The sequence below is a fragment of the Buteo buteo genome, chromosome Z (assembly GCF_964188355.1).
Source record: "Buteo buteo chromosome Z, bButBut1.hap1.1, whole genome shotgun sequence".
Lineage (NCBI taxonomy): Eukaryota > Metazoa > Chordata > Aves > Accipitriformes > Accipitridae > Buteo > Buteo buteo.
In genome coordinates, this window is record NC_134204.1 from 39,472,318 (window position 1) to 39,496,445 (window position 24,128).

The window sequence follows — 24,128 nt, forward strand, 5'->3', positions numbered from 1 at the left end:
GCAGAATTGCCGCTTTGGGTCTATAAGGTTTCCATCAAACCTCCACACGTTAAGTCTCCATCACTTTAAGAGACATTATTACAGGGGAAAAAAAAAAATCCATTAACTTGTCTATTTCTTCAATACACAAAGTTTGTAAAGTCCAAGAGAGTCAGAAGCCAAGACAGCTGTCACACATAATAACCCCCCAATAACTCAATGAGATGATATCTGAGAAAAGTAAGAGTCACCCCTTATATTCCACATCCCAAAAGGATTGAAAATGATTCATTTCATGTGCCCAGAACTCTCAAACTAATTTTTATGTGTTTTCGGATGGCTCCAAATGCATTCAAAGACTAAGTGTCATGCCGTGTGCATGAGAGAGACATAAATACGTATTTCACAAAGATTTAAATGCAAATCACACTGCTTTATGAGGAACCAAGTTTCCTAGACTTTCACAGAAGAACTGGTACTTTCTGCTTGATGAACTAGATTAAAGATGTCATAAAAGTCACAGTGCCTTACTTGTTCTCGTTGCTGGCATCATATCGAGGCATAGGGTCAAAATCATTTCCATTGACATCAAAACTGGCCTGTGAATCCTGTAGTGAACAGGAGAAATAAAACCAACTTCTCATTAATTAGCTATTGACTCATGTGGCCTATACTTCTACAGCAGGTTCCTACAAGAAAGTAATTAGGTTAACTAACATTCCTGTGGTTTTATGATGATTGCATGTTTTAGAAAAGAACTATATATTTAATAATTATGGGATTTACATATTTTATTTTATTTTTGGAAAAAGGGGAAGGATAACAAATGCTCTGAAAAAGCACAGTTCCAGTGTCAGAGAGGAAATAGGAGGTGGTGTTTCATTTAACCAGAAGACTACATTTCTTCTAAGAAACTTCTAGAAGTTAAGAAAGTTCATTCTCAAAATTGGGATTTTGCTAAATGTTTCAAGATTCAAGAAATTATCTGCACAATGATGACTGAAATTTCAGCCATAGCTTCAAGGAATAAGAATAATATAATTTTAAGAATATTGTTATAAAAATACATCTTGAAATGCAACAGAAACTGCATTCCCTTTTTCCCTGGGAGTATAACTGTTTCAATTATTTGCAAGATATCTCCCTATTTTTGTTCCATAATTCACATTTACCAGGATTCTTACAGCTGAAAATAGTTTTATAGAGTAAATAGCTGCTGGTTTGTATGGCTCCCATTAATCGATGTGGTAGCATGTGGTGTGTTGACATGGCAAGCAGCTCTTTTTAATCTCTTCTTTGTTCAAAACCAGTTACCACATCCACCTCAAATATTCCTGTTTGTAGCCACACCAGCAATAATCTGACATATAGAAGGCATTTGTCATCAAACAAGCAATGTGTATTGCTTTGGGGGAACTCCTTGTTGGTGTGAGGAAAGGGAGAGAGGAGGTGGTAAGGGAATAAATAGCTGCTTTAAATTCAGTGGAAGGACAGTACTGAGATGAGGTGACATATGATACAATCCGGGTCATTCACTGAGGAGGTGGAATTATATTTGGTTTGTTTAAATAACTTAAGAGATTAAAATGAAAGATGTGGCATGCATTAGGATCAAGCATACATTAACAAATAGGGCAACTGCCTGTCACTTGTGCTTGTGCAGTCCTCCCCATGTATTTCAAAGCTGAGTTCCTGTTTCGGGTTTATTTGGCAGGGTTTTGGTAGCGGGGGAGAGGCTGCAGGGATGGTTCCTGTGAGAAGCTGCTGGAAGCTTCCCCGGCTCCAGGTCAGACCCACCTCTGCCCAGGATGAGCCCATCAGCGATGGTGGTTGCGCCTCTGCGAGAACAGGTTTAAGAGGGGGAACCTGCCGTGAGTGGGGGGATCGGGATGTGAGAGGAACCCCTCTGCAGACACCGAGGTCAGTGCGGCAGGAGGGGAGGAGGAGCGGGGGAGGAGGGGATGCCCCTGCAGCCCTGGTGAGACGGCAGGCTGTGTCCCCCAGCCCACGGAGGGGAGCCGGGGAGCAGGTGCCCACCTGCAGCCCGGGGAGAAAGGAGCCCACGCCGGAGTGGGGGGATGCCCCCAAGATGGCCGTGACTCTGTGGGAGAGCCCGTGCTGGAGCAGTCTGTGCCTGAAGATCGACCCGCAGAAACGACCCATGCTGGAGCAGTTCGTGAAGAACTGCAGCCTGTGGGAAGGACCCATGCCAGAGAAGTTCATGGAGGACTGTCTCCTGTGGGAGGGACCCCACGTTGGAGCAGGGGAAGAGTGAGGAGTCCTCCCCCTGAGGAGGAAGGAGCGGCAGAGACAAGGTGTGATGAACTGACCCCAGCCCCCATTCCCCATCCCCCTGCGCTGGTGGGGGGGAGGGAGAGAGAAACGGGAGTGGGGTTGAGCCGGGAAGGAGGGAGAAGTGGGGGGAAGGTGTTCCAAGGTTTGGTTTTCCTTCTCAGTATCCTTGTTTTGTTTTGATTTGTAGCAAATTAAATTGATTTTGTTTTTTCCCCAAGTTGAGTCTGGTTTTTGCCTGTGACCATAAGTGGTGTGTGATACCTCCCTGTCCTTGTCTCGACCCACGAGCTTTTCATTGCATTTTCTCCTCCCCATTGCACCAGGGCTGGAGGCGGTAGAAGTGAGCGAGCGGCCTTGTGGTGCTTTGTTACCGCAACAGTTCCACACGCAGCATGAGGAAGGATATAGATATAAGTATGGCTAATTTAAAATACACGGCTTTAAACTGTGGACACAACTGTAGCTTTTGATGGGTTGTTAAAGATGTTTTTGTCACCTTCATCTCTTCAATGTGCTGTCAAGATGATAAGCTCACTGGGAAAAAGCTTGTGTTCAGGCCTCTTTTACAAGATATGTCTGTAATGGGACTAAAGGTATATGCATGCCTTGGGCTGGTTATATTCACCAGTCCAGCTCAATCCAAACATATTTGTTTGTTTTCTTACCTTATGTGAATGTACACCTTGCACACTTTATTTCAGAGAAATCTTAAGTTCCTCAAGGTCATGTCCTTTCAGGTAATGCCTACTCCCAAAGCACAGGACTAATCATTCCAGCAAAGTGTGGCCCGGATGCTCTGAACAGCTTCAAGCTCTGACACTAACACAAGAAGTCACCCACTAGAGAAGGAGCTTCTCCTCATGTTATACAACCCTCCAAGGTATATTAAACCAATCATTTAAATGTGATGAACCCCAAGCAAACAGAAACCTCCTGAGGCAACATGAGACATAGGACACAGAAAACAAAGGACACAGCTCTATTAAGAGAGATCTACTAGAAGAAACCCAAAATATTCTACACCTGTTTTTAACCGAGTGAATCATAACAAGTCATGTCTTTCTCCTTTAATATTATTTTTAGCAGTAAGATAAATAGCTTTAAAAATAAATACATGGAAGGATATGCCTAAAATTACAGTCTTTGAGAAAAGCTACTGTCTTGCTAGCTAAATATATTGGCCAAAAATGGACTTCAGCTGCACGCATTAACTGATAAGCAGTGTATTGCATTTCTAAGTTCTGAGAGTGTGAGGATATTAAGCAAAATAATTACAGAAAAGAGAAAAAGCATCCGATGATTGGTTCCAATCCTTCAGAAATTCAGGATTCAGCTACAAGAGGCATCCAGATATTAAATATATTCAGACAGAACATAGTCTTAACTAAAACGATACAGATTACCAAAAGCTGTCTTCCTTCCTGCCATTGGTGTTAACATTTGAGGAAACCCTCATATGATTCTTCTTCCTTCCCTCCTCCCTCCCTCCATCTTTCCAGGAGCAGCAAATTTATTTGGGGTAATAATAAAGCAGCAAATCTGGACTCCTGTGGACACTCACATAATTCTGCATCAAGTCTGGATGGTTTCTTTCGATGCCGTCATCCAGGATGGTGACCACAACATTCTTTCCAGTGTAACCTCTCTTCCAAGCACCTACTATATTCATATCTGATTGGCAGTGGTGGGTGTTATCACTGCAGTGCTGGGGAGAGAAGAGGAGATAAAGATGTTGGATGTTGCAGATTAGTGAGCAGTGTGCAGCTGAGATATTATCCTACTTCCATTAACATTACCATTTAAATCAGCACATGAGCATATTGCTTGGAACAGCAACTATACAAGATCAACATCTTCATTTAGACAGAAAATAATTTAAAAAGAAATGCCAAATTAAATGAAAATTGCTAGTCCTGCTTATTTCTCTTTCTGATTACTCTTCATGCTAAGCAATAGAAGAGGGAAGCATCCAGTCATACTGAACCACTAGAAGCCATGTGTAAAACAAAGCAACTATTCCTAGCTGTTAAGCGTGCTCATTTGAAATGTACATTTGAATTATTTGAATTTTTTCAGAAAAACAAACCATATGTGGATAAAAGTAGACAAATGCCTGTACAGAAATGGTCATGGAAAAAACCTTGCTTTTTGGAGCTTATGTGCTGTACAATTTCTTGACAGAATGTCTGGAAACTAATCCAGATTCATTTCTATCTACAAAAGAAGGCTTTTGGCAGGTTTTGTGCAATATCAGCAGGAGATGAGCAGCAGTTAAGAACCTGTATCCAAAACGACACCCTGAAAAACTTGCAGCTTTGGGTGTCTGATGAATTGTAGATACTTAGATCGAGAGCAGCCTGGGATACAGCTTTCAGAGCAACCAACTCCAGTGTGGTGGAGAAAGAAAGTTTACGGTACATTAAAACTGAAAGCCTCTTCCTTGACACGAATGCACCCAGATCATGTGAAGAGATCTGGCTTGCCATCGCAATGAGACATGACCCTTGGGTATTTGTATGCCCCATTAGTGACTCTAACCCACATGCAGAGCCCTCCCCTGTGAAGTGAGTTCAATGAGCCCCTTAACTGCACTGCTTTCCTCCAGCTCCTCCAGGCTCAGACAGAGTAACAGCGAAAAATAATTTAAAAAGAGTGGGTGCAGGGAAGGGAAAAAGCAAAGGGGGAGAGGAAGAAAAACGGAATTAAAAAAGAAACTTGTATCATAGCTACAATGGCCACACAAGTATGCTCCACCTCATTCCCCGCCCCACTGCCTCATGTCCCCACTTCAGCCTTGTGTTTTGGCACTCTACAATTTGTAAGGAGTATAAATATATTCAGAAGGATGCACTTTGCCTTGACTTAGTCCATCCCTCTCCTCCTGAATGTAAGCACACTGAAGAACTGTTAGCCATACTGGGTGCAAACTGACATCAGATTACTATTAAACTGTAATTTTTCTCCTTTTTCTCCAGTTTACTGCCCTGTACTGTTATACACAAACCAGAGGATTTAAGAGTGGTCATGTGCCATTACTAAAGCAAGATTCTATTATTAGGCACTATATATATGTATAGTATAAAGTCTCTCTCACAGTCTTTCCCCTGTGTCTGCAAATATTTGTTTCTCTCTGTGTGTCTATCCATCTGCACACAAAGGAGCTTGAAGGACTTCAGGGACCAGTTCCAAAGAATGTATAGGGCAGGCTTAATGTTTTTGTTCTGTGTATTGCTTGGAAATGCTCACGCTGCTGGCTTTATGAAATTAATTACAATCTAAACTAGCCATGTGTACACTGAACGGAATGGCTGTACACATGAGGCTTCCTAATGTACAAACAAGGGGACTAGAAGTATGTAATGTTTCCAGGTGCTTTTGCATTTTTCAGAAGTGTTACTGAATTAAGCATCAGAAAATACCTGCAAAAGCTATTAATATCATCATTCACATTTTGCTGATGTGAAGACAGGGAGACAAAAAGGTGGAAGCACCAGCCTCCAGCCACAGAGTAAACCCAAGAGAGAGCTGCAATGGGCAATCAGGATTCCTGGCTCTGACCTCCAGTCAAATTTACTGGGCTATTACACTGTCCCTTTATCCCCTTCTCTGAAATGCCCAATGACCCTTTGGCTGCTTTGCTGACTGTCTTGTCCTCTCTTCCTAGGGGATGTTTTGCTTCCATGCCAGTCAAACTACTCAGGCTGAGGAAGCATATGGGGTTTTAATACCCATTCCCTTGCAAGCTCTTTGGCTCTCTGCCAAAAGATCACTTGTTTTTTCCCTTAATGATGTTAGCACAGTCAGTTGCCCTCACTTACCTCACCTGAACTTCCACTTTTGTGGTGGTGGCTGAAGGGGGCTAATTCATCAGCTGCTTTGCTACACATATGTGGACAAACACAAGACAAGAGACATCTCTTGCTTTACCGCATGCTCTGATGTTTCTGCCAAGAGACATGCCAGGTCAAATTGATACTCAAATTATCTTGCTCTGCTCCAAGACTGGGCAGAAAGCTAGTCTAAACAAAATCTTTCTGCATAAAATAAATTCCAGGGGTAAAGCAGGCATAACTGCGTGCCCACTTATAACTTTGGATCACAGCATATGTAACATATGGATACAAAATGCAAAGGCAGCAAAGAAGCATCCAAGTGGGAGTAGTTCAACAGCAGATGAAGGGTTGGGTTCTTACGGTTACAATATATAACTTATTCTAAAATTCTATTAAAAATAGCATCTTTGTTTTCATTTTACCTCTATACTCATCTTCCTGCTCTCAATTCTTTATCTATGCTCTTCTATCCCTGCTACCTAGCCTTGTTCTTCTCTTCCAATACTATCTTTTACCACTTAAATTCCAGTTTTTTTTGGTTCAACATCTGATCTCAGATTCTTCTATGTTAACCACAAACTATATCTTCCCCCAGATTAGTGTCTGATTTTCTCCAGATTAATCAGATTGTGCACTTTTCTCTCACAGCAGTCTGACTTGGCTTTTATCAAGAACACTTTAAGTCTTGGAGTGCAATTACTCTTCAAATACTACATAATATGGTATAGATATGCTGTTCCACACTGAACAGCATCTAAGATGCCGTCTATTACTTGGTTTCACTTACACTCTTTCCTGTTCCTTTGTGCTGGTTTTGGCTGGGATAGAGTTAATTTTCTTCATAGTAGCTAGTACAGGGCTGCGTTTTAGATTTGTGCTGAAAACAGTGTTGATAATTCAGGGATTTTTTCATTACTGCTGAGCAGTGCTTACACAGAGTGAAGGTCTTTTCTGCTTCTCACCCCACCCCACCAGTGAGAAGGCTGGGGGGGCACAAGAAGTTGGGAGGGGACACAGCTGGGACAGCTGACCCCAACTGACCAAAGGGATATTCCAGACCATATGATGTCATGCTCAGCATATAAAGTGGGAATAAGAATAAGGAAGGGGGGGGATGTTCAGAGTGATGGTGTTTGTCTTCCCAACTAACCGTCACACGTGATGGAGCCCTGCTTTCCTGGAGATGGCTGAACACCTCCTGCCCGCCGGTGGGAAGTGGTGAATGAATTTCGTGTTTTGCTGTGCTTTTGTATGCAGCTTTTGCTTTACCTATTAAACTGCCTTTCTCTAAACCCATGAGTTTTCTCACTTTCACTCTTGATTCTCTCCTCCATCCCACTGGCATGGAGTGAGCGAGTGGCTGTGTGGTCGTTAGTTGCTAGCCAGGGTTAAACCACGACACCCTTTAAATTCCTCTTTCCTTCAAAAACATTTCTTGTAAGGAATTTTCCGCTACTGGGTTCCTTTCTATAATTTTCCTTTAACCATGTGTTGCTTCTTTACCACGTATCCAAATTACATTGTCAGCTTCTTAGCAGAGGGCAGTTTTTTAATTAATTTGGAAGCACTTTTTTAATTTACAGTGTTACCCAAATAAAAAATAATAAACCATCTGCCATTATAATAAAAATTATGGGAACAAGAGTGATTGAATTTTATAACAATGGGCAAGTACTGAATTTTGTAGCTCATTTTCAATCTATTTTTCCTGTTACCTTTTTACAATAAAACCAAACTTTGTCATGATAACGCACAAAACCTGTATGCTTGCAAGTTTTTATTAGATATGTTAATCTTTGAACTGTTGTTTTTTGAATTTTAAAGGGAATAGTATGAAATAGGTTAGTCTACATAATTTCCCCCCTCTCCAAGCAGATAAAGTAATTCAGAAGTTTCCTACATTGGTACCATGACTAGACAACTGCAGTAAGCCAGCACTATTTCAACATCTGTTGTTTTAATCTATTGCCCGAAGGATACCATCAAAAGCAACAAAAAACCTCTCACGCAGTAACATAGAATAATTTTTACTAAGATTTTTAAAAGGCATTCAAAGATGATGTTTTTCTTTGGACTGTTTAATTGGAAATTGTTAATGATACCACCATTACTATTTAATAGAAACCATCTGCAAGGTTGAGAGACTCTTGAAGTACATGTAGGAAGGAAGAGGGCTATAGTAAGAAAAATTTCAGATACTGAACTTTTCTCATACTTAAATGCTTATGAGCATAAAGACAAAAGAATCACTTAGAGATCTTTGGACGGACAATTTGGAAGCCTGCCTTTGTGCAATTAACAAGCAGACATAACGTTAGAAAGGTTTTCTTTTTTGATGCTTGCATAATGCTTTCAGTATCAGACATAAGCCTGGATTCTCTTAGCTATTTTGTGAAATTCTCTCTAAAAACTAGCTTATGATCATTATCATTATCTTAATGTTTCTTGTCTGCTGCAGTAATTTTTGTCATCAGAGGTTTGGTGTAGGGATCAATAACAAAATTGAACAGTTAAACTGAGAAATCAAGAATCATATTAATGGTCAAAATCTTTTGGAATTCCAAAGATTAAAATCAAATTAAAAGAACAATGACTATAAAATTTTGTTTTGCCTTTTGCAACGCCTGTTAGTCTATAAAAACAGACTAGAAACAGAAGTTTCTAACCCTGTAACATGCAGTCTCTCAGAAATGGCATATTGTGCCCTCTGTAAGTCTTCATGAGGTACCTTGCATTGGTTTCCTGTAGTTTTTGAGTCACAAGATGTTCTTTGACAAGATTTTGTCAATATCTAATGGGATATAGAGAAACATGATAATCAGAATGACACAATTTTAAAGACCAATTGTGAGTTGGCAGGTCTTGGATCTCATTTAGTGGAACATTACATATGCTCCTGAACCCAGGAAAGCTCTGAAATACTAGTCCCTAGTCAGAGATTAGAGAACATAGACTCTTTTAGTATTGAGAAGAAGAAGAAGAAGGAGAAGGAGAAGGAGAAGAAGAAGAAGAAGAAGAAGGAGAAGAAGAAGAAGAAGAAGAAGAAGAAGAAGAAGAAGAACAAGAACAAGAACAAGAACAAGAACAAGAACAAGAACAAGAACAAGATGAGTGTTACAGTCTTTCTGGTTTCATTAGAGTAGTAACTAAATGGTCTGTGGCACAGACAGAAACAAGCTGACTAGTCACATTCTGTACATCAGGGGGTTTTGTCAGCTACTAACCTGTGGACAGGAGAAGTCGTAGAACATCGCACATAGAGGAAGAAGGACAGTCAAGGGCCTATGCATTGACCTTGATCAACACCAGCAGGGAGAAGGGGGACAAACAGGGGCAAGGAATGGATCCAGGCATTTTGTGGAGTTATCAGAAAAAAGAGACCATCTACATGTTCTGTGATGGGAATGTACTGTGGGGCATTTGGCACTCTTAGCTGGTCCAGGCAAATGGACAGGCAGCAAAGTTTATCAACTTTTAACCTTAGTAGAAAAGACAACCTGATGCTACATTCAGCTTTCTGGGGTACAGTTTCGTGCAGTGTTCTAAGTTAAAACTTGCCAATTGTTCTCTCTTTTCCTGCAAAAGAAAAGAGAAATAATCTCTTTTCTTTATGCTTTTGATGTGATCCAGTTTTAAAGTGGAATGAAAGAAGTAAAGCAGGGAGGTAATCAGGAGAGTTGGAAAGGTAGGCTCCTTATTCAAATGTCTCATGTAATGTAATAGAAATCACAACATCAGGCTTTGAAGAGCATCATAACCTATAAAGCTAATGTGATCTACTGAAATTATTTTCTGGCTTCTCTAGAGTAAGCACTTGAAAGCTACATTTTTTAAGAAGACTATTAAAATAATGTTTCTTTTATAAAGTATTTCTCAATTTTTTTTTATTCTTTCATCACAATAAACAGAACGTGAAAGAATGATTTTTAGAAAAAGATGGTGTACTTGAAGATTTTTTTTTTATTTTTCTCAGACATAAACTGATATTTAGTGCATGATACACAGCAATTGCTAACTGCATAAGAAATTATTTTCTTCTGAATTTCACCTTTAAATAATTCCTGATTATTGTTGCACACAATATTTTTAAGCTCTTGCAGGAGCAGGCAGATAATATAAAGTCTGATTCATCACAAATACAAATTTTTTTTTGCATTAATATTATCTGGCTTCTAGAGTCATGCTTTACTGAATTGCTGCTTTTTTTAATCTGTGTCTGTATCAAAAGAACTATTTCAAGAGCATACCATATTAAATATTTAACACCAATTTATTGCTTGTGCAACTTCAGAGGTTTTAGTTATTTGATTCTTAAGCTTTATTGATTCTTTAAGTTAACAAACAAAAATACACTTAGAGGCCAATAAGAACAATCACAGACATACATTATTTTATGCCTGTTTAAGCAATGAAGGAGAGCAGGAAATCAATATAAAAGGGCTTCTTGTATTCACAGGAGTATCTGATGGCTATAGTGAGACACAAATAATTTATAAGACTATATGTATGGGGTTTTACAGTGAAAAATAAGGAGCTCATAAATCTTATTCTTTGGCTATGATTACATTGCTATTCTTTCCAAAAATAGAATAATTCATAATGTGTTAAATTTGTATTCAAGACAATTCCATCACTTTTCCATCACTGGCACTTTTTTCAAGTCAATACTGGTTGTTTTTCTGTAACCTGTGTGCTGGCTTAAACATGAATTAATTTAGGGAAGCCCTGCATGTCCATGCTCCACAGGCTGATGACAGTGCAGCCTCTTTAGGAGCAGGAAACTCCCCCTGCTTCTAGGTCTACAGACAGCAAAGTTTCTCTCCTAGCTGCAAGTTCTGGAACCTGCAGAGGCACAGAAATAATCTGCCTTTAATATCACCTCTTCTTTCTACATGGGACATGACCTGCGGCCCTGTTAGGATGTCTGTCTCTAGTCCTTTTTCTTTCCCATGTGGCGGCAACACAAAAGACTTCTTAAAGGCAAAGAGAGAAATGTAGCTAAAAATGCCTTATGGTCATTGTGCATGTTCTGTCACCTCCACTAAGGGGCAAATATGAAAAGTGGCATTCACAAGAAATGCAAAAGGTCCACTACATCATCTCAAAGCGCAAAAATACATATATATACAGAAAGAAATGAAAGATGAAGATGGAGAAGAAGAAGAAGAAGAAATAGCAAATAAAGGCAGCTAGAATGTGTCCATTTTACCCTGGATGCAAAAATCATCCATATGAATGGCATATTACAGACCTGGTGCATCTTGTATATCCTTGAATCAATGCTCACATGTTGAGAGGTATATGTCAATGTATGGGCAGATTGCCCCCTAGAAAGTGTTGGAAGAAAGCTAAGAACCTGATGCAGAACATCTTGGGGAGACAGTAAAGGACAAAGACGGGAAAAAAAGAAATAATTTCCACAGCCTGTGGCTACTGCTAAGAAATGCAGGAAGGAAAGAAGCATGTATGGAAATATACATCTATATGTGGCTGCATTCTCTCAAGATGACTGTATGATGACTGTTACTACTGCTGCTGCTACTGCTATGACTTATACTACCACTACTATATAAATAGCCTACTTAGCAAGAAAGTAGATCAGAAGTTAATGCATTTTCACCTGCCTGAAGTCCTGTCTAGGAGGAAAAAAGTATGGCAATTCTTTTATTAATCAGAGAGAATATGTGAAAAGAACAGCTGCTCCCTGGCCTCAGCTGCACACCATAAACCCTGGGGATCCAGTACTCATGAAGGATGAATAATTCCTCAGAGAGACAATTCTTTCCATTCTACCATTTTTTGTGGCCTTTGCCTCATATTTTTATTTGGCGTCCTCTAAGTCCCAAAAAAGAAAGAAAAATAGGGCAGTTTTACAGAGTCCCAAGATGCTTTTTTTTTTCTTTTCTAATGCATCAGTTCATGGAGTCACAGTTACCTAGTAAGACCAAGTTTCTCCCTCTCTCTCTCTCAAGCTAGACTTGATGTTTTTGTCATTTCTAAGATACCAATTAGACAGAGAGATAGTAAGTCTTGTTTTAAAACAGTTTTCATAAGTTTCTAAGGATACTTTCTACACTACTAAAGACAGGCTCTTCACAATTTGCTTTTTAAACTGTCTTCATGTCAAAGACCATCACTTCTATCTCAAGTCATTAAGGAGGATGGGAAAGGAAGGTGGTTTTATTTAGACTTTGTGTGAACATATGTGATGGAATTGAACCACATGGAGAGAAGGTCCTGAGCAGATGGCTTCAATTAATCATTAATCTTCCCAGAGACTGATGAGAGTGGGAGGAGCCCAGGGCTTACACAAACCCCCTTCCCCTCTCTTTTCATTTTACAGGGAAAAGAGAAAAATTATGTTTAAGAAGAATATGCTGTTATGGGAATGCTGGGGGTGGAGGGTGAGTAGGGAGCTTATTTAGGATGAACCAGGAATCTTGTTTTTCTAAGAATGTTATGACCTTGTAGGAATGAGAGGACTTGTGAGGAAACAGATGAAGAGATGTTGGCTCTGAATGCTCATACTCAAATTTTAAGGACTGTTGCAATACTGCAGTCCTTTTTTCTCTATTTTATGTTGTGGTCTGGTCCCTCTGATCAATGAGGCAATAGCCTGGTGACATCTGGTGTTAATGGTGGGATGTCCTGGGGGGAGAAGGAGGGAGAAAGGGACAAGGAGAGGGAGTTATGTGAGACAACAGGCCTTGTTCAGGAGACTGAAGGAAAGATACGTGTCACTAGTCTTCCTCAAGGGACAAAAGCAGGTTGGAAAAGCAGGGCACATGTAGGTCAGAATATGATGACAACCCCATATTCCATTATTAGTAATGGAGAAGGAGTTTCTCCCTGTTTTCTTGTAGGCATGTGGAGTTCCTGAAGCTGGAACTGTTTCACAATGCCTTTACTTCAGCAATAAACATCTATGCTACTTGAAACCTAGAAGCCTTTTCCCTAAGAACCATAAAAAGCCATCAGGTTATTGTACCCTCGGTCCCATTATTTGCTTGGTTGGTATGTCAGAGGAGATTATAACTTGCCAGAGGACAAACTTTAAGCTCATGAAACTATTCTCTTGAGACAGAAGTATAAAAATCACTCCATACCCTCCTTAGACAGCCTTACAGAAATGTTTAATCTAACACTGAAATGCATGCTGTGAAAATTCATTAACAGCACAGGATCAGACTAAGATGAATGGCTGCTATTTTAGTTTGCCGATAGGGAAGTAAGTGCCCTAGGCACCAATGGGCTTTTCACCATTTGAACGTGCTATGGTTGATGAATGCAAGGCCCACTGTGTATTATAAGAGAAACCTGGGAAGATAAGGCCAAACCACTAGAGGGAGTGGCTAGTTATACTGTGCAGATGAGATCATCTGGCAAAAATGAGAGAACTAGCCCAGAGAAATCTAGGGAGACCTGGGAAGGAAAAGGAAAGGCTATTCACGAACAAAACAAAACAAAAGTTTTGCATAAGGCAAAAAAGTACTACAGAGTTACTCTTACTGTCTCAGGAAATTTGACTCAGCTGATTATATGTTAAAAGTACTTCTGCAATGCAGAAGAAGCTTAGTCCAGAGACATATGACACAGCTGTGCATGAAAGACTGTGCAAAATAGGCAAAAAATGTAAAAATGTTGTGAAAATTGCAAAGGGTCTTAAAGGAAATCTCAGCAGAATGTCATGATTCAAGCTATCTCAGAAAAATATAGATATTGCAGAAAGGTACTAAGAAGTCCAATATATTTCCAAACACTGTTTTTTATGGAAAACTGGACACAGACCAATGTCTATAGAGCTTCCTAGTAACAAGACTTTACAGGACTTGGGGATCTGCTGCTAAATGGACCTGCTGCTAAACCCTGACCTTATCACTAAAGTCACCTAGATTGTGTTGGCTGCAGCAGTAGTATGAAGCAATTTCCCCCAGTTGCAAATAAAGTAACTGAATATGTCAAACTGTTTTGAGAACATAATTTTGAACTTATACTAGAGGAAAGTATTTCTGTAGACAGAATATACAACCTCAGTATAAACACATCAAAGACTCAAAAATGTAATTTGGCTAACTGGGACTAGGAAGAAAATCACATTCATGACTGTCAAGCGTATATAGAATCTGCGTGTAAGGCAGTCTCAACTTTGAAATGATACCCATTAATGATAACTGCCTCAGCATTTGCAGGTATCTTAAAACACCCAGGAAATCAGCAGATGAGACACCCAGAGAAAGTACTAAAGAAAGCTGTGATCAGAGCATTGTCAGAAGGGAAAACTATACACAATCAGAAATAAACTAAAGGTAAGAGTTCTTAATTTTATGATTGTTGACAATTCCTCTGTGTCCACTGCTTTTCCTGGTACTACAGCTAAAAAATACTCTTTGTGGCTCCTCCTCTCTGTGGTCTGCATTCTTCATTGTCATTCCTACAGTCTCTATCCATCTCTTCTGTGATTCCTGTTCATTGGTCTTCTGACTCTTGGCTTTCTCCATTTTCAAATCTCTGCTGTAAATGGATCTTCTTTTCCCTGTTTGTTTTGTTTCTCCTACTGGCTATGCTGTTGAACTGGAAATCCTATTTTAACATGAATGTGTGCCAAAAATACATAGCAAAGCTAAAAAGCATCTTCCAAGTAAAAGGAGGAATTCTCAGGGAAATATAATGTACCTCCAGTAAACTGATTGGTTTTTTTCAACTGTTCTGTTCTATCATGGAAATGCATGGGGCAGTTACAAAAACATTTTTATTTACTTACAAACTGTAATGAGATCTTTGCAGCCATTAGAGATGTAGTACGAATTTGTAAGCACTTAATAACATAGCCACTCATAAGGAAGCTAACAGAGGATTTGACATGTCAGTTTGTACTTTGAAGCCATTATGATGGCTTAACAGATATAGTGATACTCTTTTTGTTTAAGGAAACATTATTGAGCATGTGCAATTATTAAGTCTCAAATCTTTAGAGGCTACAATGCTTCCTTATAGTTCAGGAAAGTTGAAATTACATTCTCCTATAGCACACTCTGAAATCTGATGACACAAATTAGTGGAGTGGGAAGTAATGATGGCAATAGAGAGAGTGATCTGGATCACTTATGAAGGTGAACTTATTTAAGCGGTATGATTGTAATATAATTTTATATAAAATCACACGTAAAATTATGCACGTAGGACTGAGAGTGCGAGGCATAAAATGAGTAAGTGTCCAGAAACACAGTAATGGTGAAAAGGATTTATGATATAAGGTAGAGAGTCACCTACAACTTCAAGAAGATGCTCTGTGAAGCCATGTATTTTCTTTGATAGTTAAGCAGTGGGATAGCAATAAAAGTGGGTTGACACAGTTTTTTAACAACAGCAATGATACTACTCCTGGAACGATATGTGCACGTGCCTAGTATTGATGTTTCAAAAAGGATGCTCTTGGAAAATGAACAATGAGTCCTTGCTGCTTGTTTTCTGAACCAAGTGCTGGAAACAATATATACAATGATTCTTAACAAGCTCAAAGAATTTATTTTATCTGAGAGAGGGTGAAGACATGACTTGATTGCAGCATGCAAGTAACTCAACACAGATGATATTTTTGAAGGGGGAACATTTCTTTAATCTAGTAGAGAATGGCCTAACAAGGTAAGTATAGAGCAAGATAAACATGCAACTACAAGGTGTAAGATTTTTAATAGTTAATCATTAAGACAATGCTCTTATAGATATGACTCTTACAAATCCCATCTTTTAGCTACTATATGTATATCTTACTGAAAACCTACTGCAGCTTAATTAGAAATTCTGGGCTTGTGATTGCAGATTACCAGTTGCACTGATTGTTGGTCAAATGAAATGATCATACAGTCCTCTGGCATATCTGTGAAATGAATCAACCAAAGGAGTTCAGATCCTAATGCTGGCTTCTGTGAGACTAAAGCAACTCTGTGTCAGGAACTCCACAGAAGCCTCAGTAAGAAGTATGACCTAGGAGAAACAAACTTCTTTCTGCCATTTAACTGCCTTCAAATACTTTGAGAGAGCATTTCAGTGTCTGCAGTTATGCTGCTTTAAATATAAGTGTATCCTGAATAACTCTGCTCTAAATATGCACAGAAATATTAATTACAATGAATAAAACTCAATTAAGTATGCAAAGCAATAATGTCAAAAGGGAATCGACATGAAAATGAGGTGATATTTTGAGTTTTCTTCCCCTTTGACCTTTACATTTAGGAGATGGTGACAAAAATTTTTGAAAAAAAATTTTTTTATTACTTCTGGAGCAAAACCTAGAAATTTTAATTGATGAGCATCTCTGTGCATAGGTATGGATTGTTTTAAAACAGAAAAATATGGGTTTATGTGGTTGCTCTGCTATTTGTATGAAAGAAAGATCTTTCAAGGAAAAAAACATTTCTAAGAAAAGCAAGAAGAAAGTTCATTTTGTTTTTATAACCTTGGTGCTGTATAAAATAAATAAGATTAAGATTTTTGTATTGATTTAGCTGAAGATCCATTTCAGAGTCTTGTTACAGACACCCTGGTCAATTCCTGTATAGATCTAGGGCTTGACATAAAACAATCCACATAACCAACTAAAAAGTAATCATAATGTAATAACAGGCTTATTTAAATACAAAGTTTCAGCCAGTTAGCAGCCAATTAATGTTGGTTTGGAGGAAAAAATCAACAAAACCTTTAAGTACAAGCTTAAATTTAGGCATATGCTTAAATCTATCCTTGATCTGCAAAGCATTCGGATGGATGCCTAATTCCAGTGAGCTACATGAGACCTGATCATGTGCCTGTGTACTTTGTTGCATATCATCTCATTAACAGCACGGTTGCAAGTAGCCACTTTATTATTAAAGATTTCTCTTTTTTTCTTATGAACAGCCAAAACAGCTTTTTTTTTTTTTTTTTATCCTGTTCAGCCACTTTCTCTTAGTTAACCTATCATCACTTGACTTATGAATGCCAGGATTTAACATGGATACAACAGGCAAAACAAGCATCTAGGTGAGAACTTTTCTATTCACAACAAATATTTTATTTGACTGCCCTGTATTTTTCTCCTTGCCTCTCCCCCCAAACCAACACATGAATCAGATGAACAACTTGATGCAGGGTGACTGTAATCACAGGGTTGCTACAGAAAGGAGAAATGGGGGAAACCTGCTCAATGTTGTCATTGCATGCTTTACTTTTAATTTGAACTTTCTTATTTGAATCAATTTCCTAGTAGCACCCCTATTCACAACTGCCTAGAAGAAAAATGGCAATGACTTCAATTTTATTTTTTTTTATCTAAACATGTATACAGAGATGTGAATTGTTCCTGTCCTTCCCCATATAACACAACCGCACTGGGAGACGTCTGCTGCTTAGTGCCTGCCTGGAGGCAACACGGGTCATAACTTCTGTTTCATTCACAGTCGCACTCATATGTACAAATTCTACTTGTTAAGTGGCAAAAAGAGATGCATGCAGGGCTCAGGCTTAGGTTTATTTTTCATATTAGATTGTGGGATAAATCTTGTGAGTCTTTCAAATGTAGAGGCAATCTAACACTTTTTCTAGGGCTTGGCAAAGTAACAAACCAAGCTTACAAAGTGGTTTTGGCCACCCTTGTAGATTCATTCTTTGAGAATATCTACTGAATTAGTCCTCAGAATGTTTCAGTGGTAATAGTTTACACAATGTATAACATGGTCTCAGGCTACCAGCATGTTTGAAGGTCCAAACAAGATCAAAGCTGACTCACACAGTGTTGTCAATACTTGAAACTTTTGAATACTGGAGAAGAAGCAGTAGCCAGATATAGTGAAAGAAGACCACATGCCAAAGGTGATTGGGCTTAAAAGACAGGAACCTTTCAGATTTTTGTTCTCTTTCACTGGTCAGTATCATGCAACTTGTTAAGCAAAAAATGGGCCAATGTTATGGTGTGTTTGGGTGAACATTTTCAAACAAAAGACATAAAATAGAAGAATACTTTCACTTTCACAATACTTTTATCCTCCTATGTGGTAGTTCAGCAGTTTGGAGTGGTAGGAAACTGGAGGATACAATGTTTTAAAAAGGAAAACCATAAGAAGATAGCAAATACACCTAATAATGAAATCAAAACTTAGAGAGTAGACACCTTTAATTGAGTGTCAAGATCCTCAAGAAAGCTGAACCAATCTAACTTCTCAGTCTTGTCAGAAAAGTTAATTCTGCTCCGTCTTCCTTTTTTTTTTTTGTCTGCTGTTCAGGTAGTCATAAAAGATGATGCAAGGGATGGGGACAGGATTAAGAAGCTGGGGGGCAAAGATACTGTAAGTCATAGGATGTGACACACAGAGCCTCGAGCTTGGCTTTGGTGTCTTGGGAAACTTCATCATCAGATGAGAGCTCTGAGGAAATCTTGAGACACAAATTCAGTGGGCTACAAGATTTCAGGGATTTTTTCAAGAGTCATGTTTTCTGTAAGTAGACCGACTCCTTACGAAGATGTAAGGGCTGTAACACTTTCTAATTAATTCCTCTATCCACATTTTAATTCATGTATATGGGGCACTTAGTCAATCAAGGATATATGGATTTCAGTGTTTCAGCAGCTGGGATCATATAAAGTGCATTCAAACCCTGTGTCTGAACGCTTGCACTTAACAAACTTTCCTCAACAGCCTACTTGCAGCCAGACAAGGAGACTTGCAAGGAAAAAAAAGTCTCCTGATTCAACATTAAACCTGGATGTAGAAGAGTACATGAAAGTTGAACAAAGGAGAAGTTATTCAACTTCTTTGTAACTTCAGAAACGTTTCTTCTTTGCTTAACTTGTCTTTACTTTTTACTAAATGGGATTCCTGGGTCCCAAATGTGATCTTGTAACCAGGAGTTGATATTCATAAAAACCAAAACACTATCTCCCAAGTAGTAGTTTACTGTTTATTAATAAACTGCCTTATCCGAAAGACACAGAAGAGGAAAACCCCACTATATAATTAATGTTTACTCTCTTATGTATATTTATATCTGCCTCTCCTTAGGCTTCTGTGCTTATACTACTTGGTTTTAATACAGTTGTGAATTGTTTTCAAAACTGAAAATAACTTCCTTTGTTCTGTTAGGAATTCACATAAAAATAGATAAAGACAGGGCAATTATATGCTTAAATGGCATGCTACTCATGGATTAGTGGACTCTAATGCAATAGAAAGGGTAAGACAAAAGTGCTATCAATATCATAAAATATTCACACTTGCACCTCTTGAGGCTGAGGGTCCTCCCTCCTGCACACTTCCTCCCTCTGACTGCCATGCATTTCTGCTGTTTGCTGCAAATGAGTTTAGTTTAAAACAGCCAGTATTTAACTTTCTGCAGAATTTATAACCTCCACAGCAAAAGAGCAAGCACAGATGTTGCCTGTATTGTTCCACACCTTCGAATTGGCATATTTTCCAAAAAGCCCTACTGGCTCTCTTTGAGACTTGGGGTCTTGCACTTGTCCCCTGTATTCAAAAACTGAGTTCAAAATAATCAATTTATTTAGGTTAATTTTCATCAAAACTATATTTAAAAGTCATGCAGATGTGCAAACACTTCCTGGACTTCTCTCCAAAATGGCAATGATAAGAGTTTGCTGTACTTTTAGTCTCCTCTGCTGTTTCTTGTTTGGCTAGAAGAAAAATCCTCTTCACGGTGCTTGAGCAGCAGATGTAAGTCACAGCAGAGATTTCATGACATTAGAAGTAGCTACAAGCAGTGCCAAGGATGACCTGCATCTAATGAAGTGGTGCAGAACACACTTTATTGAAGTCTCCATCCTCACTGTGTTTGCTTCTTCTAGGTTTTTTTTGTTGGTTGGTTGGTTGTTGGGGAGAGAGGGGGGCATTTTTTGGTTGTCGTTTTTTTCTTTAAATATGGTTGAAAAAGGAGCATGAATTAAGGTCAAAAACCGGTCAGCGAGAACTAAGGTCCTCTGCATACTTGTAATTTTAGTCACAACATTTGCTCATGTGATAGGAAGACACGTTAGAGCAGGGATGCAGGAATCAGGAAAGGTGGAGTTTGATGTCCTCATTCTCATGCTATCCTGCATCACATGACATCTGTCTTCAGTAAAGAGGGGCATAATGATATTTAAACACTGGTATGAGACCAAATAACCTGGAGCTAAATAGCAGTTCTGGAATTTCTCCTTTGCGATGGACACTACAGAGATCAGGCTCTCCTCTGTACAGAATGGTTAGGAAATTGCCTTGTGGAAGCACAACACTAATTTTTGCTCCCTGACTGAGAAGTAATATAGCTACTGTTTGTGTCAGAAATTTATGCAAGTCTCATAGGTTATGAGTTTGCTTCTGATGAGGGCAAACTGAACATGTTACACCAGTTCATTCTTTAGCAATAAGACCACAGGACAGGCAAGCTTCAGAATTGATTCTTCTATAATGTGGCTGTGCACTTTTGGTCAATTTGGGCTTCCTGATGTTTGTACAGTGTTCTTTATGTGAATTAAAGCTATAAAATATTAGTTAAGTAGATGTAATATTTAGCAATTCCTTTCCTGAAGTATCTGCAATTTTAGTATGCAAACAATAGAAAAAAAAAATACATAAAGTGAGTGCTTGAAACAAAGCACTATTTTTTACAATTAATTAAATTACCTCTTCCTTTTTCAGTAACATTAATAGAGTACTCATTACTGCACAACAAAAAAAATTGTTTTGCTATTTGATATTACTTGATTTTTATTTAAAAAAATCTGAAAAGTGGGCAGCTAACTAAGCAGTTGCTCTTGGAAAACTGCTTTTAGAAAGTAATGATAGACAAATTCATTCTCCTTTGAAAAGAGAAAAAGTGTGCTTCCAGATAAGTATGTAACTCTGTATATACATGAATGTGTTTCCTGCTGAAGTGCTATGACAGATAAAAACTAAAATACACCAAATTGTGCCCCAGTATGGCATACTTTACAGTTGTTGATGTTAGCAATTTTATATCCGTTTATATGCCATACAATTTATTATATGTTTATTTTGAACTAAAGGTAAAGGCAGATACTTATACCTCATTAGAAAAGATTTCGTGGCACTACGATTTCCTTACTAATTGCAGAAACTAGTTAGAAAAAGGCAGTTCAGAAAAACACAACATTATATACAAATGATATTTCACAAATGACATTATATAGAAAAGTACCTGCAGTTTCTTAATGGAACTCAGTTGTTGCCCAGAAAAAAACCTTCATTTTAAAAAAATTATTGAAAGATAAAATAAAAGTGGACACTCTCCCTCTGAAGATAAAATCACTGTAGGAAATAGGCAAAGGAATGTGTGCTATCGCTGTGTGATTTATTACCAAATCTCTGACACTCAGGAAAATCTCTCCCAAAGCAAGTATGGCAATGATTTCAGTATTGCTGCTTCTTGGTTCATTGAAAATGCTGGTACAACACCTGAACAGTGCTGGCTTCTGTTTTGTGTCCCCTGGGCACTTCCAGGGCTGCTTATCTGGAAGTCAGAACTGAATGTCACAGAGGAACAAATCAAATAGCCTATCTGGTCATTCTGTCTTTAAATTATTAGTTAATCTTGCTAAACTAGTTGCACTAATAATCTCTTTTCAGTAGATAAGGATAAATCCACTTCTACAGGTTTTTGATTACTCGAAGTATGTTGTTGTCTTCCAACAGGAAACGAATTTAAGTCAAATTGTGTATTGCCTGACCTTATGTTACTAGTTCTACCTTGTCCACAGAGAACAAGAGGTGTGTTTCCTCATACAGATTTGCAAGATAATGTTTTGACAGGCAGTTTGAGTCTCTCTAGCAGCACTTCCACTGAAGTTAAGTCACAGATCATCTTCTTAACTTTCTAAACACCAAAAGCTCAATCTTCTCATGCAATAAAAAAACACAAACAGAAAAAGTGCATGGAACAACCAAACCAAGTTACAAAATATGCAAAACACTTGCAAGCATGCCATGCCACCTCAGAAAGAACAATGATTTGGCTTCCACTGCACAGACAGAAAAAGAACAATTCTTGGTAGGGCAATAAAAAGAGACTGAGTTTTTTCCTTAGCTGCCAATGCCTGGCATAGGTGGATTGGAAATAATTTTTAGAAGGTTGTAAAGGAGGGTGACACGTATTCATCTGCTGTGGTGTCAGCATGTGGGAGATGAAATTCTGTCCCAAATTCTGTCTCCCCTGTACCTGGGCTTGTACTTGGACCCAGTGTGACCTCTTGTTCTCCCTCTGCCTCTCTCCAGCCTGTGTCATCAGGTGCCTGTCACTCCTTCCTTTGACCCCACTGTCTCCTTCCACAGCCCCACTCGCCTTAGCTGACCTCATTAAGGGCCAGGCCAGGGACGTAAAATCATTTTCTCTGCTCTGCCACTTGTACCTGGAGTTGGAAGAGAGGCACAAGATAAGCCAGCTCCCCACAGATCTCATCAGCAGCATAAGGGAGGCAACTGGCCTGTCTAACTCTTCACCTCCACCTTATTTCACGGCTACAGGACCTTAGGTGACTAGCATTACTCACTGCTGATAAAGGCTTGTTAGCCCCATTCTGGCTGTCATCCAGAGTCAACTATACTGTGTCAGACCAGGAGTGTCTGTTCCTCCCTGTGAATGCTAGTATAGCTCACTGGGGAGCTCACAAATATAGCTGGAGAGCACTATGTAGCATACTGGAGGAGTTTTCTGAAGAAACAAAGTAAGCTGGTTCAACAGACCCTTCCGAAGCTCAAAGCAATGATGCTGACTTCACAGTCCTCACTGAAAGTGAAAAGTAAGTGATTTTTCCTGGGTTTTGGTTTCAGCATCAGAACTCAAGGCAGCCAGCCCTAGATGCAACTAATCCAGATCTCATCAGTCTGCATGAAGTGCTCTCAATTGCAGCATAGACTATATTTCATCTGTCTATACCAGAAATCTTACTGTGCAAATATAAAAGGATGACTGATAAATATTGGCTGATGAGTTAAGCTTCTCAGCAAGTCTTTTATCTTTGACAGCTTTCTAAAAATCTCAGTAACATCACACTACATCTGTAATTGTGCAAGAATTTTATACAGCTGTCTCATCCAAGTAATTCACTAAGTATTACTCACCAAGTAATTTGTAAATGTTAGTTTCTACTGTGGCTCAGTCACCTAGTTTTATTGTGCCCTGATGGCACTGCTATAAACCTCTTCCACCTTGAATCCCCTAAAACACTTTGCATTTGTGCATCTGCCTGTCCTTTCAGTCCAGTTTTGGAAATTGGGAATGCTATTCCAAAAGTCCCCAGAGCTAAATGATAATATAAGCAGTTGGAGAAACAGCACAGCCAGGCATTGTACCTTTTCTTAGGTTTACAGTTTTCTATTAGAGTATCTTTTCAGAAGTTTTGTAAGAAAATTTGACTTTTTCAGCAACTGAAGTGCATTATATTTACCTGATGTTTTTCTTATTTTTAAAAAGACTACATAAATTATAGTGTCTTGTAGTCCTTTTCTATTATATTGCTACCTCTCAGAGGAAACTGGCAGACTATGGAGACGTACAATGCAGCGTTACAAAAGCCCTTCTTTTGGTTTCCAAACAGAAGACTGTGAAGTCATCTGCTTTTAGCACTCCTCCAAATGCATTTTGTCTTCCACCTACTCTCCCAAAGCACGGTTTATGTCTAGAAAGAAGGAATAATGAGGCATAAATATGAAGAGAAAATAACAAAGGCTGAGAAAAGGAAAGAGATTCTGAAAAAGGAAAAAAAAATTTCAGAAGAGGAACTACTTCATTTGTACAGATCAACAGCAAAACCAGACCTTAAAATTATTTAAGACAGAAGGTGAGCTTACATCACTGTGGACCTAAGATACATATAAAACAAAACAAAAGTTTTACTCCAGTGAGGCTTTGAATTATACTTTATGTTGGTGTGGGATGTGTTTAGCAATGACAATTAAAAGACAGCATTTTCTTTTGTTTAGTTATGTAATAGCTGGTATCCTTCCTCTTCCATACCAAGAAGCTTATGAATGT

General features: G+C 38.7%; 1 protein-coding gene across 2 annotated transcripts in view; it reads right to left on the bottom strand.

Moving 5' to 3' along the window:
• The window catches only part of PCSK5 (proprotein convertase subtilisin/kexin type 5), a 256,481-nt gene that overhangs the window by 176,152 nt on the left and 56,201 nt on the right, over positions 1-24,128 (bottom strand). For both annotated transcript variants that reach the window (XM_075021033.1, XM_075021034.1), the window contains exons 4-5: positions 3,836-3,979; positions 511-587 (exon numbers count right to left, since the gene is read on the bottom strand). In XM_075021033.1, the coding sequence (XP_074877134.1) occupies positions 511-587; positions 3,836-3,979 (221 nt within the window). The remainder of the gene's footprint in view (positions 1-510; positions 588-3,835; positions 3,980-24,128) is intronic.